General features: G+C 45.2%; 1 protein-coding gene across 12 annotated transcripts in view; it reads right to left on the reverse strand.

Moving 5' to 3' along the window:
• Positions 1–917: 917 nt before the first annotated feature.
• The window catches only part of pdzd2 (PDZ domain containing 2), a 162,283-nt gene continuing 146,721 nt past the window's right edge, over positions 918–16,479 (reverse strand). For 8 of the 12 annotated variants that reach the window (XM_061765094.1, XM_061765095.1, XM_061765093.1 and 5 more), the window contains 4 exons: positions 3,256–3,358; positions 1,990–2,044; positions 1,457–1,579; positions 918–1,338 (listed from right to left, as the gene is read on the reverse strand). In XM_061765094.1, coding sequence (XP_061621078.1) covers positions 1,172–1,338; positions 1,457–1,579; positions 1,990–2,044; positions 3,256–3,358 — 448 coding nt within the window. In that variant the 3' untranslated portion in view covers positions 918–1,171. Of the gene's footprint in view, positions 1,339–1,456; positions 1,580–1,989; positions 2,045–3,077; positions 3,143–3,255; positions 3,359–16,479 lie in introns of those variants that run through there. The other 4 variants (XM_061765096.1, XM_061765103.1, XM_061765101.1 and 1 more) reach the window with 4 other exon arrangements.

A 16,479-nucleotide genomic window follows, 5' to 3' on the forward strand; every position in this document is an offset into this window, starting at 1 on the left:
GGGCACATAGAAGCAAACAACCATTCGCACTCACAGTCATGCCTATGGGCAATTTAGAGTCTCCAATTAATGCATGTTTTTGGGATGTGGGAGGAAACCGGAGTGCCCGGAGAAAACCCACGTAGGCACGGGGAGAACATGCAAACTCCACACAGGCGGGGCCGGGGATTGAACCCGGGTCCTCAGAACTGTGAGGCTGACGCTCTAACCAGTCGTCCACCGTGCCGCCCAGATGTGTATCATTCTGATTATTTATATGCCAAATAATTTCCCCCATGTTGGAGATTTCAAAAGTTTTTGCACAAAGTGTGAATTTAGCTTTCTTTATCCATTGGGGATCCTTAGCCAACCAGTCTGGCGTATGATGACAACTGGCTCACCAGCCGCCTTTAAGTTCCCAAGGGAAATCCACCAAGAATTGCCCAGCGCTGTGGCCAGCCTTGGAGAGCGACACAGCAAGCAGCCATGCGCTGCCTGTCCCCATATAGATGCTTACCTCACTGGGGTTCCTTGCAAACGGGCGTTCCAGAGGGAGTTGGTGCCCACCCTGTGGAGACCCACCTGAGTGGACACCACTCACCACCACCCAGGGACCCAGGACGGTCCACCAGCCCAACCGAGGGAACGGGAACCAACCAGCTGCCCCCCTCAGCCAACCACTACCCTCATCCACTGCCCAGCGCACCCTACCACCACACCAACCCCACCAGGAGAGAAAGGGGCCACCTGCCTATGCCGGAAAAACTGCAAAGGCGGTGGAAAAAAACTCAGCTTAATGTCCTCCCAGAACTACCTAAGGGGAGTCTGGACCCCCTGAAATAAAAGTCTTGCCCCAGCACTGCCCAAAAACACATTAGGGAATCTTATTAATTAATAAGTAAAACTCTAGAAAGAACAAATGCTTTGTTAAAAAGGTAGACGTTTTAAATCATCACTTTATTTGCAAATGACATTTATGATCAATATTAAATATATTGTAAACAAACCTTGAGACACATCTCACAGGGTAGATTACAAACGTCAGGTAACAATATATAGTAGAATCACACAACAAATCACATTTGTAAAACAACATGTAAGACTGAGAACACAACATTATCTCTACTACTTTGTTTTGTAGCACTTTGATTTCTTTCTTGGGAGTAGTTTAGTATTACCACTAATTAAAGAATTACAGCTGAGCACAAAGCCTGCGGATGACAAGGTGATTTGGTCCTTCGTTAGTTGCTTTAATGATTTTCCAGGCATCATGATGCACGAGACCTTCCAAAGAGAATCCATTTATTGATAAGACCTCATCACCAACTTCCAGTAGCCCAGACAGCTCAGCAGCACCTCCTGTTGTGGAGGGGCATAGCAATTCAGTATAAACCTGTATTCCGTAAATCCATTTCCCCAAACTAACTTCCATCTTCCAGTAACCCCCCTCCAAAAAGGAAACAATAAGAACCCTCACCTTTAAAAATGTGTTTTACAGTAAGGGGCTGGTCTCCAGTACTTGAGGATTTTCCCCCATCCAGGCTGAAACCCAGGCCAGCAGTTGTCTTGTGAAGCTCAATTTTCAAAACAGTATTTGGATCTAGATTTTCAGGTATAAACAGGACATGTTGACTTAAAGCATTTTGTACAAGATGAATTGCAGTAATCTTGACACGCAACATGTTATGGTTATCAGCATCGTTTTCAATCAAGAAATGAGTAGATTTTTGCTCCGTGGTTTAAGGCTGTCACATGGACTATGAATACGTGTACTTGTAGTTTCATTATCATTTGTGTAAATCAAGGCCCTATTTGTACTTCTCTCCGTGGTGGCAGATAACCTCCCCTGGGGCTAGCTGGGTGAGTCAAGATTTTCAAGGGTATTCTTTTGACTGTCCATGCATCTGCAAATAACTACTAAGGCTTGCTTGCATAGTTTAGCTTGATAAACAGCCTCTCCATGGGTTTTACCATCCAGACTTGTGCCATTTATAGATACAATTCTGTTACCTCGCAGAATTGTGCCCTCCAGGCTGGCTGCACCTTTGCTGAAGACCCGATGAACCTGGTGACACAGAAATATAATTTCCCACCATCACACTTAGCTAGCTAATAAATACACACCTAGTTCAACTGTATGCTGAAGTAGACAATACATTCTAAAAATCTCTGAAATGGCCTGCATTACTTTGAATCAATACATTTTCATAGTACCATAATATTATTGCAGCTAATGTTTTATTTTAACCATACTAATTAACATTATCAGCGACTCTATTATGTCTGTTTGCTGTGCCTGTAGTTATAATGTTTTTAGTACTCTCCTGTAGTGACAGAATGTATGCAAATGCAGCAATTTTGTAGCGTTCAAAGCAAATTTCTCTCTACAATATTGAAGTTCTTCCCTATCCTGAATTGGTATCAGCCGTCAGTGACAAATGACCACTCTGAGAAGAAATGGAAGTAGCGAAAGCAAACAGAAGGCGAAGAAAGCAGTTAGTAAATCGAGCTAAACATTGCACCTTACTTAGATTTGTTCCTGCTCATATTATGCGTGTGCCTTAGTTTAAGTTCGGCAAGGTTGGTATGTGTGCATTTTTTTTTTTTGGCGAAACAGTGAGTGTGGATTGCCTGATAAATAATAGCCTCTCAGCCATGTTACCTGTTTTGCAAGAATTATCGGACAACTTACCAACTGTACAGAAATGCAGGTGTGTTAATTAGAAAATTAAAATTACAGGCAATTGAAACACCTTGGAATGTGTTCCTCCTGCTAATTACCCATGACAACTTCTTTATCTGGAAGCCCAGTGACCTTTCAGTTTTCTCTTGTAGGTCAACTGCACCACTGTGTGCTCAGGTAGGCACCATCCAGTGTAATAAATAAGGGGTCTGAAAACATGTTATCGGGGTACAAAGGCAGGCCAAAAAGTGGGTGGGGGAGGCATGGGGGCCCTAGTTCTGCTGCCTCTGTCTGAATGTCAACATATCCTTAAATTTTAGTGAATGTCTGGTTGCTCCTGATGCTGGGTCAGTATGTGTTAATGTAGGAACTTTAAGTATTTGAATAGAAAGACAAGACCATTTAATTTACTTACAGTGACAATGTTCTGCTCAAGGTCACTCCCACCAGCAAAACTAAATCCAAGTCCTGCGCCTTCCTCTTTATGAAGGAGCACAAGGCGAGCATGGCTGTTACCCTATATAAATGGTCATTTATTGGGCTAGTAAGTGTGCATGCAATAAAGTGTGAGAAAATGGGCCTTTATGTCATACCTCTATGAAATTGTTCGTTTCCTGGAGTAGCTTGTTCATCGTAGTCGTCTGAAGCACTTGTAATTTAGACTGACTCACAGGAGAAGCAGTTAGATCTTTTAATCTGTACACAAAATATATTTCATTCATTTCATTATTTTTCATACTCGAACAAACCACAATGAAGCCATAGTATCCCCAGGGGCGTGGAATTCGTTCGTCATGTGAAAGGAACTATGGGTCTTAATGGTCTATATTTCACTAACAAATTGATTTGATGTAGTTTTTCTCAATAATATGAAGCTGACAGTCATTTCCAATAATATCAGTACATTTTGGACCAATTGGTAAATAACTAATTGCCTTTGGAATGCCCCTTTTCCTCATCAAAATCAACACGCCCCCCAGGTCTTGGTGTGACGTCAGTGGCAGAGGTGGAGACCAAATTCACTGCATAGCCGGTGTGGAAAAAGGAATGTACTACACTATAAAGTGGCAGTATTTAGTCATATTTTATATATTGTAAGTGTCGGGTGGAATCCCCCCACCTCCAAAATGACAACTTTTTCGGCAAAAACAAAACAAAAAAATGACTGGAGACACTGCATAACCGGTGTGGACAAAGGAATGCACTATACTTTGAAGTTGTAGTATTAAGGTAACTCATATTTTATATATCCTTGTTGCTGGGTGTGTAGAAGCCCATAACGTAATTTACAGCCCATAATGTAATAACCATTATTACGTTATGGGCCTCTACAGGAGAAACCCACAACGTAATAACGGGCGCATAATGTAATAAATTTGCCCTTATTAAAATGTAATACCCCTCCTGTAAGCCATCACCTTATCGTGGTTGAGGGGTTTGTGTGTCCCAATGATCCTAGGAGCTAAGTTGTCTGGGGCTTCACACACACAGACAAAGCACGGCTAAAAGACCCCTATGATGAAAACTATTAATTGATCTAGGTTTCCCTTTCCCGGACGCGGGTCACCGGGGCCCCCCTCTAGAGCCAGGCCTGGAGGTGGGGGTCGAAGGCGAGTGCCTGGTGGCCGGGACTGCACCCATGGGTGCAGCAGTTCAGAGTACCCACCCTTTTTGAAGTCCTTGGAGGGGGTGCTGGAGAGTGCTCCCGCTGGGGACTCCATCGTTCTGCTGGGGGACTTCAATGCTCACATGGGCAATGACAGTGAAACCTGGAAGGGTGTGATTGGGAGGAACGGCCCTCCCGATCAGAACCCGAGCGGTGTTCTGTTATTGGACTGTGCTCATAACGGATTGTCCATAACGAACACCATGTTCAAGCATAAGATGTCCACACGTGCACTTGGCACCAGGACACCCTAGGTCGCAGTTCGATGATCGACTTTGTGGTCGTGTCATCGGACTTGCAGCCGCATGTCTTGGACACTTGGGTGAAGAGAGGGGCGGAGCCTCTGGATTGGCAGACTGGGGTGGTGGTCCCCCTTTTTAAGAAGGGAGACCGCAGGGTGTGTTCCAACTACAGGGGGATCACACTTCTCAGCCTCACTGGTAAGGTCTATTCAGCGGTGCTGGAGAGGAGGGTCCGTCGGGAAGTCGAATCTCAGATTCAGGAGGAGCAGTGTGGTTTTTGTCCTGGCCGTGGAACAGTGGACCAGCTCTACACCCTTGGCAGGGTCCTCGAGGGTGCGTGGGAGTTCGCCCAAACAGTCTACATGTGTTTTGTGGACTTGGAGAAGGCGTTCGACCGTATTTCTCAGGGGGTCCTGTGGGAGGTGCTTTGGGAGTATGGGGTACCGAACCCCCTGATACGGGCTGTACTACCGGAGTCAGAGTTTCGTTCCTACCCTCACCGATGGTCACGAGCTGTTCGTCGTGACCGAAAGAACAAGATCCCCAATACAAGCGGCCAAAATGAGTTTCCTCCGCTGGGTGTCCGGGCTCTCCCTTAGAGATAGGGTGAGAAGCTCGGTCATCCGGGAGGATCTCAGAGTAGAGCCGCTGCTCCTCCACATCGAGAGGAGCCAGATGAGGTGTCATCTGTTTCGGATGCCTCCCAGACGCCTCCCTGGAAGAGACCCCGGGGACGACCCAGGACACGCTGGAGAGACTACGTCCTTCGGCTGGCCTGGGAACCCCCAGAAGAGCTGGATGAAGTGGCTGGGGAGAAGGAAGTCTGGGGGCGTCCCTGCTAAAGCTACTGCCCCAGCGACCCGACCCGGATAAGCGGTAGAAAATGGATGGATGGACGGATAAAATATAATAGGCCCATAACGTAATAACTGACCAATAAGGTAATAAAATTCCTGACACGATAACGTCCACGGCAGGTGAAATGAGAAGTTTACATCCATGATTTAAATCTGAATCAGCTTTATTGGCCAAGTATGTTACAAGACACACAAGGAATTTGTCTTCTGTAGTTTGAGCCACTCTAGAATGACAACAAACAACCACTATGAAGAAATATATATAAGACATAAAAAACAAGTATGGAGAGTCAGTGAGCAATGAAAGTGTACTACTAGTGTGGTGATGCTGATATAATGGCAGTTGTGCAAATGATGCAGTCCTCAAGCAGAGCAATTTAAAGTGACTAATAGTGCAATGATCTGGTACAGTGACGTGTGCAAATGGTGCAGACAGTTCTCAGACACATAAGTGGGCAGTAGTAATCAACAACAGGACGCAAATAGTGCAGCGTGATAAAGGAGTGAGCGCAAGAATAATGTAGAAGTGTCCCGACAGAAAATTGGCACCATATTGCAATTAAATATTAAGTAAACTGTTTAAGAAGTTAATGGTAAGAGGGAAAAAGCTCTTTGCCAACTATGTCAAAAACACGCAAGGAATTTGTCTCCGGTAGTTGGAGCCACTCTAGTATGACAACAGACAGTCAATTGACAGAGAATACTTTTAAGACATAAAGACTTAAAAAAAAAAAAAAAAAAAGTCACTGAGCAATAAAAAGGTTGCCAGTAATGTGGTAATGCCAGTACTTTTTATTTTTATTTCTTTTTGACAATTGTGCAAAAAGATGCAAAATCCTCGAGAAATTAGAGCAGTTTGAAATTACTAATAGAACAATAGTCCGGTGCAATGACCATTGTGCAAAGGGCGCCGAGACTTCAAGAAATGTATGCAGTTTAAAGTGACTAGTCGTCCAAAAATCTGGGACAATGTCGATTGTGCAAATGTTGTGCAGCAACAGTGCAGTGTGGCAAGACGACTATAGTGAGTGCACGAGTAATGTATAATTGTCCCGACAGAAATGGGACAACAAACTCAAGACAAAATTGGCAGCATGTGGGCAATGAGGTTGTAAGTTAACTGTTTAAGAAGTTAATGGCAAGAGGGAAGAAGCTGTTGGAATGTCTGCTAGTTTGAGTTTGCATTGTTCGATGGCCGCTGAGGGAAGGAGCCAGAACAGGTGGTGACCAGGATGTGGAAAGTGTCCCTTTCAAATCTGCAGTAGAAAGTGTTCTAGTCGTCGGCTAGTCTTTTATTCTTCTCAGCTTGGGGGGTTGGTCACTTGCAATTCATTAGCGATTGTAATGCATGCCAGACTGGTTTGGAGTCGTTAGCGGTAAACAGTTTTTCTAACTTTACTGCATAGTTTGTCTTTGCAGCGTTGATTTCTTTAGTCAGCTGGTTTCTAGCGTGATTATACAGGGCCCTATCCCCACTTTGATATGCGTCCTCTTTAGCCTGGCGAAATTGCTTAAGTTTGGCAGTGAACCACGGTTTGTTGTTATTGAACGTGCGAAATGACTTTGTTGGTACACACACCTCTTCACAGAAACTGATATAGGATGTGACAGTGTCCGTATATTCATCGAGGCTGCCAGCTGAATTTTCAAACACTCCATTCTGTGCAGGCTAGACAGCTTTGAAGTTCTATCTTTGCTTCGTTGGGCCACTTTTTCACCGTAGGCTTCGCGCATTTAAGTTCTTGCCTGTACGTCGGTATTAAGTGAATTAAGCAGTGATCAGACGAGCCCAGAGTTGCACGAGGTATGGCACGGTATACGTTATTTAGCGTAGTATAGCAGTCGTATAAAATTTTATTTTCCCTGGTAGGACAGTCGACGTGCTGCTTGTATTTAGCGATTTTGTGTTTGAGTTTAGCTTTGTTAAAGTCCCCAAGAATAATGAGGGGTGAGTCTGGTTGTTTTTTTTTCAATTTCGTTTACTTGTTCAGTGAGTGTTAGTAGTGTGGCATTCGTGTTAGGAATGTAAACATGGAATGTCTTGTGGTTTTAGTTTGTATTGTTCAATAGCACTTCCCTGAGGGAAGGAGCGGAGATAGGTGGTGACCAGGATGTGGAGGGTCCAAGAGGATTTTGCATGACCTTGTCTTAGTCCTGGCAGCGTGCAAGTCCTCAAAAGTGGTTAGGTGGGTACTGATAATTTTTTTCAGCAGCATTGACTGTCCGTTGCAGTCTGATCTTGTCCTTTTTTTGTGGCAGCACCAAATCAGACTGCAATGGATGAACACAGAACCGATTCAATGACCGCTGTGTAGAACTTCCTCAACAGCTCCTGTGGCAGAATGTGCTTCCTCAGAAGCCGCAGAAAGTACATCCTCTGGTGGGCCTTTTTGTGAATGGAGTTGATGTTGGTCTCCCACTTCAGGTCCTGAGAGACAGTAATTCCCAGGAACTTGAAGGTCTCAAAGGTTGACACAGGGCAGCTGGACAGTATGAGGGTTAGCTGTGGTGAACGATGTTCCCTGAAGTCCACAATCAACTCTACCGTTGAGCGTGTTCAGCTCCAGGTTGTGCTGGCCGTACCAAAGCTCCAGCTGCTCCACCTCCTGTTGATATGCAGACTCCTCACCGCCTTTGATGAGGCCGATGACTGTGGTGTCTGCAAACGTCAGGGGTTTGACAGCCGGTGTGGTGAGGTGCAGTCGTTCATGTAGACAGAGAAGAGCAGTGGCGAGAGGACACATCCTTCGGGGGCCCCGGTGCTGATGGTACGTGTGGATGAGGTGGGGTCCCCCAGCCTCACCTGCTGTGTCCTTCCCGTCAGGAAGCTGTAAAGTCGAGGTGTTCCAGGATGAAGTGCAGTCCCATGTTGACTGCGCAGACCTGTTTGTTCAATTGGTAAACCGGAAGGTGTGTACCAGGTGTCCTGTGACACTTTTGAGGTGTTCCAGCACGAGGCGTTCAAAGGATACATGTGCTTTTTGTACATACAAGAAGATTACCATCCCTTTAAAAACGTCTTTTAAACTTCCATCCATTCTCTGTAATTTGGGAAAACCCAGATGATGATGTCATGTATTTGGAAGCTTCAGATAGGTTAATTGACAACATCTGAGTTAATTAGAGACACACCTGTGGATGAATTTGAAGCCACACTTGAACACACTGCTTCTTTGTGTAAAATTGTCGAAATAAAATCAAAAGAAGTCAGCCAAAACATCAGGAAGAAAATTGTGGGCTTGCACAATTCTGGTTCTTCCTTGGGTGCATTTTCCAGATGCCGCAAGTTGCCACGTTCATCTGTTCAAGCAATTATACAGTATGCAAGTATCAACACCATGGGAATGTCCAGCTATCATACCACCCAGGAAGGAGATGGGTTTTGTGTCCCAGAGATATACGTGCTCAATCCAAGAACTAAAGAACTAAAGCAAAAGACCTTGTGAAGATGCTGACTGAAGCCAGTAATCGTGTGTCCACAGTATCCACAGTGAACAAGTACTGTTCCAATATGGGTGGATAGGCCACCCTGCCAGGAAGAGGCCATTACTCCAAAAGAAACTTTAAAAAGGCAGATTACAGTTTGCACATGCATACAGGGACAAAGACCTTCATTTTTGGAGACATGTCCTGTGGTCTGACGAAACTCATATTGAACTGTTTGACCATAATGAGCATCGTTATGGTTGGAGGAAAAAGACAGAAGCTAGCAAGCCTGAGAGCAGCATCCTGACTTTGAAATACAGGGCTGGCAGGATCAAATTGTGGGGTTGTTTTGCTACAGGAGGGACTTGTGCATTTCACAAAATTGATGTTATCATAAGGAAAGAACATTATGTGGAAATTCTGAAGCAACATCTCAAGACATCACCCAGGAAGTTAAAGCTCGGGCACAAATGGATCTTCCAAATGGACAATGACCCGAAGTGTACTCCCAAACTGGTTACAAAGGCGCTAAAAGATAACAGCCAAAATTCCTGCCAACTATTGCGAGAAGCTTGTGGAAGAATATCCAAAATGTTTGACTCAAGTCATACAGTTCAAATACTAATGAACTGTGTATGTAATGTATGTTTATAGACTTTGAATAAGAAAAAATTGTCCCTGAAAAATCCCCGTCTGATTATTGTGGCAATTAGCAAATAGAAATTATTTTGGTAATCCTAATTGACCTAAAAGAGGAAAGGTTTTGTCTGTTTTAATGTTAGACAGTGAATAACAAAGTATATCCATCTTTTTATATCGTGTGTATATCGTGTGCACCGAGTTCCAAAATCTAGAAATGTTGTACGATGAGCGCTCCGCTTGACTGACTAGGCGCATTTCCTGCCGACATGCTCCTTATATCGAGGAAAAGCGGACGTGGCTGAGGACAGCATGCGGCCGTTAAAGGGGGAAGGGTGCGCATGAAGGAGGACGCTAAAGGCACGCCCCCAGTAGGTATATAGCGGCGGTATGTGCATTGTGCAAAACAACATCGGTTTGGGGAAGGACCCCGAAAGTGGCACCTACAAAGAGACACGCTTACAAAGCACAGTTTAAACTGCAAGCTATCAGTTACGCGGAGGAACGTGGGAGGAACATGGGAATCGAGCAGCCGTGAGAGAATTCAAGATCAACGAATCCATGGTTCACAAGTGGAGGAAGCAGGAAAACGAGCTGCGCCAAGTCAAGAAGACAAAGCTGAGTTTCCGCGGAAACAAAGCGAGGTGCAATGGATTAATGAGCAAAGAACAGTCTCTCCAGTCACCATTCGACTGAGTGCAATAACTCGGAGCTTGCCATCATCCCGGGAGGCTTGACAAAGGAACTCCAACCGCTGGACATCGGTGTAAACAGGGCGTTCAAAGTGTAGTTGCGAGCGGTGTGGGAGCGATGGATGACAGATGGCGAACACAGCTTTACTAAGACTAGGAGGCAGCGTCGGCCGAGTTACGCCACAATTTGTGAATTGATTGTGGATGCTTGGGCTAACGTGTCTGCTTGCACTGTTGTTCGAGCTTTCGTAGAAGCCGGCATCATTTCTGAGGAGCCCCCCGGCAACAAGACTGACTCCGACAATGACGAGAGAGAACCTGGCGTGTTTGATGGAGAACTTGCCCAGCGGTTCATTTTGGATAGAGAACATGAGGACTTTGATGGATTTGTGGATGAGGATTGATGAAAAAATAACGTGAGTACATTGTTAAATACTTCAATAAAGTCCAACCGAACTCAGTTTCGCTCCTGCTGCCTTTTAAAAAAAATTTTTTAGCGTGCATGCATGCTACCGTATGTTTTAAGCTAGCGTATGTTTTACCATGCCTTCGCAATTTAACACGGTCCGCCTTATGCTCGTGAAAATACCATAAATGAACTTGGAAAAAAAGAACCCAGATTCACCTCTCATTATTCTTGGGGACTTAACAAAGCTAAACTCAACCACGAACTCCCTAAATCCAAGCAGCACATCAACTGTCCTACCAGGGAAAACAGAGAGGGAGAGTAATAGAGGCAGACAGTGACGGCAAGTGTATGCACTTTCACAGTTATATCCCAAAATAAAAAGTGAATTCAAGTGATATTTGCATATTATTACAGCTGAGTTATGACATTAGCAAATATATATATTTATTTATTTATTGCCAGGCCAATAATGTAATGTTATTACATTGGCCAAAAGTTATTCCGTTATAGTGTCAGGACTTTTATTACGTTATCGGCCGGGTATTATGTTATGGGTCTATTACCAGTTCATTTCTGCCTGATGAACGTTATTGAGAACGCGGTCATTCTGGCGTCAAAGGACGGTTTTTGAACGAAAGTTCATTTTCATTCAGAGTGCCAGGTTTTGCTATGAACTTCCAGCACGATGGCATGATGGCAGTTGGTGTTCGAGAGGAGGATGCAGTAAATAGGCTTACATGGAAAAGGATGACACGCTGTGGCGGCCCCTAACGGTACAAGCCGAAATGAAAAGAAGATCATCATCTACGGTCCATAATATCATCAAAAGGTTCAGAGAATCTGGAGAAATCACTGCATGTATGCGGCAAGGCCAAAAACTAACATTGAATGCCGGTGACCTTCGATACCTCATCATCACAGTTCGTGACCATAGGTGAGGGTTTGAGATCACGGCTTGATGAAGCAAAGAGAACCACATAATCTGCAAAATCAGAGATGCAATACTGAGGCCACCAAACCGAACCCCCTCTACACCTCGACTGCGCTTAGAAATTCTGTACATAAAAGTTATGAACAGACTCGGTGACAAAGGGCAGCCTTGGCAGAGTCCAACCCTCATCGGAAACGAGTCCGACTTACTGCCAGCAATGCGGACCAAACTCTGACACTGGTCGTACACGGACCGAACAGCCCGTATTAGGGGGTTCAGTACCCCATACTCCTAGTGTACCCTCCACAGGACTCTCCGAGGGACACGGTCGAACGGCTTCTCCAAGTCCACAAAACACATGTACACTGGTTGGGCGAACTCCCATGCACAATTGAGGACACTGCCGAGTGTGTAGAGCTGGTCCACTGATCCATGGCCAAGACGGAAACCACACTGTTCCTTGTGAATCTGAGATTCGACTTCCCAACGTACCCTCCTCTCCAGCACCCCTGAATAGACCTTACCAGGGAGGCTGTAGCGTGTGATCCCCCTGTAGTTGGTACAGTTGGTACACACCCTCCGGTCTCCCTTCTTAAAAAGGGGGACCACCACCCCAGTCTGCCAAACCAGAGGCACTGTCCCCGATGTCCACATGATGTTGCAGAGGTGTGTCAACCAAGACAGCCCCACAACATGCCACAGAGGAGCTTTTCAACCACCTCGGTTACCTCAACCCCAGGGATAGGAGAGCCTGCCTCAGAGACCCCAGACTCGGCTTCCTCATGGGAAGGCGTGTCGGTGGACTTGAGGAGGTCTTTGAAGTACTCTCCCCACCGACTCACAACGTCCCGAGTCGAGGTCAGCAGTGCCCAGTTGTTCTCCATGACCTCACCGAACTTCTCCTATGCTCGAGTTTCTGCGTCAGCGACCACCAAAGCTGCATTCCGATTTGGCCAGCTGGTACCCATCAGCTGCCTCAGGAGTCCCACAGGCCAAAAAGGCCCGATAGGACTCCTTCATCAGTTTGACGGAATCACTCACCGCTGATGTCCACCAACGGGTTCGGGGATTGCCGCCACGACAGACACCGACCACCTTACGGCCACAGCTCTGGTTGGCCCCCTCAGCAATGGAGGCGCGGAATATGGTCCTCTCGGACTCAATGTCCCCCACCTCCCTCAGGACGTGTGAGTGAAGTTCTGCCGAAGGTGGGAATTGAATCTCCTTCTGACAGGGGACTTTCCCAGACGTTCCGAGCAGATCCTCACAAAACGTGTGGGCCTGCCAGGTCGGATCGGCATCTTCCCCCGCCATCTGAGTCAACTCACCACCAGGTGGTGATCAGTTGACAGCTTCACCCCTCTCTTCACCCGACTGTCCAAGACATGCAGCCGCAAGTCCAATGACATGACCATAAAGTCAATCATCGAACTGCGGCTTAGGGTGACCTGTTGCCAAGACACTCTTATGCTTGAACATGGTGTTCTTTATGGACAATCCGTGATGAGCACAGAAGTCCAATAAGAGAACACAAAGAGCATTGAAGTCTCCCAGCAGAACGATGGAGTCCCCAGTGGGAGCGCTCTCAAGCAACCCCTCCAAGGACTCCAAAAAGGGTGGGTACTCTGAAATGCTGTTTGATGCATAGGCACAAAAAACAGTCAGGACCTGTCCCCTCACCCAAAGGCAGAGGGAGTTCTACCCTCTCATCCACCCGGTTGAACCCCAATGCACAGGCGCCGAGTTGGGGGACAATAAGTACGCCCACACCTGCTTGGCGCCTCTCACTGTGGGCAACTCCAGAGTGGAAAAGAGTCCAACCACTCTCAAGAGGACTGGTACCAGAGCCCAAAAGGAGTGGAGGCGAGCCCGACTAGGTCTAGTCGGAAAATAAATGGTATAATCTAACTGGTTTTACCTAATTCCTTACCTGATGGCACAATATGATCCAGACTGTTCAGAATGTTTAAGGATATACATACAGTGCCTTGAAAAAGTATTGCCCCCCCTTCTGAAATTCGTATAGTTTTGCATAGTTTCCCCACTTTAATGTTTAAGATCATCAAACGAATGTAAATATCAGACAAACGAACACCTCGATGGGACGGGGACCTACGCGAGGATCCTGTTTGTGGACGACAGCTCTGTGTTCAACACCATCATCCCCAACTCCTCTCCCTCAAGCTTCTCCTGCTGAGCGTCTGGCCTGCCATCTGCCAATGGATATACAGCTTCCTGACGGGCAGGCTGGGGGACACCACCTCATCCACAGTTACCACCAGCACTGGGACGCCCCAAGGATATGTCCTCTCTCCGCTGCTCTTCTCTCTCTACACGAACGACTGCACCTCAACGCAACCGGCTGTCAAACTCCGGAAACAATTTAAATAGTAGCAAAATAATTTTGTATACTTAATCTCTGCTTGAGACAGTTTCAAAGTTGGGAATCATTTTTAATGGATCAGGGTGCGGCAGCATAATGACAAAACTTAGAAGAGAAATTCGATTCAGGGGCGTGATCTCTTTCTCTCACGACTCAGAGATATAAAAGCAGACCCTTCCTGTGTCCTCTTTCTCTTGTTCCTAGTCCTACTTCTACAATCTCATCTACGTGACCCTCTCAGCTCAGGCCGTCCACCACCCCTCCTTTTTTTTTGTGTGGTCACCACGCGACTGACCGGACCTAAAGAAAGACTCGGCCTGGCGCTAAGACAGTGGTGCTGCTTTTGTTTTCCCAGCCTTGTAGCTTGTCAAGTGACTAGAGGAGTCTGTAGTATTCCCGCAAGTTACGCACTCAACCAAGCATAAAAGCGTGTCCTGCCATCAAGTCCAACAACAGGAAAAGTTACGAGTGCAACTTCCTGCATCCGCGTGACCAGCAATTAAAATTTTTGTAATCCTTTCCCGTTTTACTTCCTTTTGTTAATTTTTTCCCCGACGTTTCAACTGCCTTCTTCCCATCTGAGATGACCGAGAAAAAGAACCTCCTACTCTGTGATCACGTGATCCACGAAAAGTGAGTAAAAATTGCAGCAACTACCAGAATAAGTACAAATTGGTGCATAGTAGTTTGGGGTTAGTTTAACAATCGTACGAGTCCCAACTTTACGCTTTCTCAACCACGCATCAGTTCATTCACGCTCATCTCACGAGTTCAGCCATTCATTTTATGTTTGTAGTTAACTCCTTTTGCATTTGTCCCCAATTTCCCTGTAGTTTCACATTAAATGTTTTACATATCAAGCATCCTATTGTGTAGTGTGTTTTGAGTCAAAGATATTGACCTCTCCAATCGAAATAATTTTACATAACTGTGGCAACCCTTTCAGAAACGATTGATCCATGAGGTTTTTCGTTGTTTTTAGCTAATCAACGACATGATGCCCCATTTTTATACTCACTGAACATCCTTAGATACAACATCCTCCTGTTTGTTAAACATTAAAGTGGGTAAACTATGCAAAAAAAAAAAAAAAAAAAGAATTTGAGAAGGGGGCCGATACTTTTTCGTGGCACTGTACAGACAGTATACTACAGTGGGTACGGAAAGTATTCAGACCCCCTTAAATTTTTCACTTCATTTGTTATATTGCAGCAATTTGCTAAAATCATTTTTTTTCCTCATTAATGAACACACAGCACCCCGTATTGACAGAAAAAAACAGAATTGTAAAATGTCTGCAGATTTATTAAAAAAGAAAAACTGAAATATCACACAGCCATAAGTATTCAGACCCTTTGCTCAGTATTTAGTAGAAGCACCCTTTTGAGCTAATACAGCCATGAGTCTTTTTGGGAATGACGCAACAAGTTTTTCACACCTGGATTTGGGGATCCTCTGCCATTCCTCCTTGCAGATCCTCTCCAGTTCTATCAGGTTTTCGTCCTGTCCCTGCAGCTGAAAAACACCCCCACAGCATGATGCTGCCACCACCACCTTCCGTCGGGCCACTCTGCCATTAAGCCCTGACTGGTGGAGGGCTGCAGTGATGGTTGACTTACTAGAACTTTCTCCCATCTCCTGACTACATCTCTGGAGCTCAGCCACAGTGATCTTTGTGTTCTTCTTTACCTCTCTCACCAAGGCTCTTCTCCCCCAATTGTTCAGTTTGGACGGACGGTCAGCTCTTGGAAGGGTTCTGATCGTCCCAAATGTGTTCCATTTCTGGATTATGGAGGCCACTGTACTCTTAGGAACCTTAAGTGCAGCAGGAGCCAGAGCTGTGCCTTTCCGCAATTCTGTCTATGAGCTCTTCAGGCAGTTCCTTTGACCTCATTATTCTCATTTGCGCTGACATGCATTGTGAGCTGCAAGGTCTTATATAGACACGTGTGTGGCTTTCCTAATCAAGTCCAATCAGTATAATCAAACACAGCTGGACTTCAATGAAGGTGTAAAACCATCTCAAGAATGATCAGAAGAGCTGGACAGCACCCGAGTTAAATATAGGAGTGTCACAGCAAAGGGTCTGAATACTTATGGCTGTGTGATATTTCAGTTTTTCTTTTTGAATAAATCTGCAAAAATGTCAACAATTCCATTTTTTTCTGTTGATATGGAGTGATGTGTGTACATTTATGAGGGGGAAAAAAAGAACTTAAATGATTTTAGTGTATGGGGTCTGAATACTTTCCGTACCCACTGTATATACCAAAATCTTGTCGAAAGCCTTCCCAGAAAAGTCGAAGCTGTAATAGCTGCTAAGAATGGAGCAATTCCAATTTCCACTCTTTTTAATTTATTTGTTATTAGCCAGATGTCCAAATACAATGTCTATTTCGTCTACATATATTGTGTACAGCTGCTACATGTAAGGTTTTTTTAGCGATTTCAAATTGCTGATCATTCTGTAATGATTTATGAAACCACCTTTGTTCATATTTTTTGAACGCACAAACTGCTAAAACAATCTGGAATATAGAAGGAACAGTTTTGAATAATTTAACTTAATTCC

This window comes from Phyllopteryx taeniolatus, unplaced genomic scaffold (genome assembly GCF_024500385.1).
Source record: "Phyllopteryx taeniolatus isolate TA_2022b unplaced genomic scaffold, UOR_Ptae_1.2 contig_25, whole genome shotgun sequence".
NCBI lineage: Eukaryota > Metazoa > Chordata > Actinopteri > Syngnathiformes > Syngnathidae > Phyllopteryx > Phyllopteryx taeniolatus.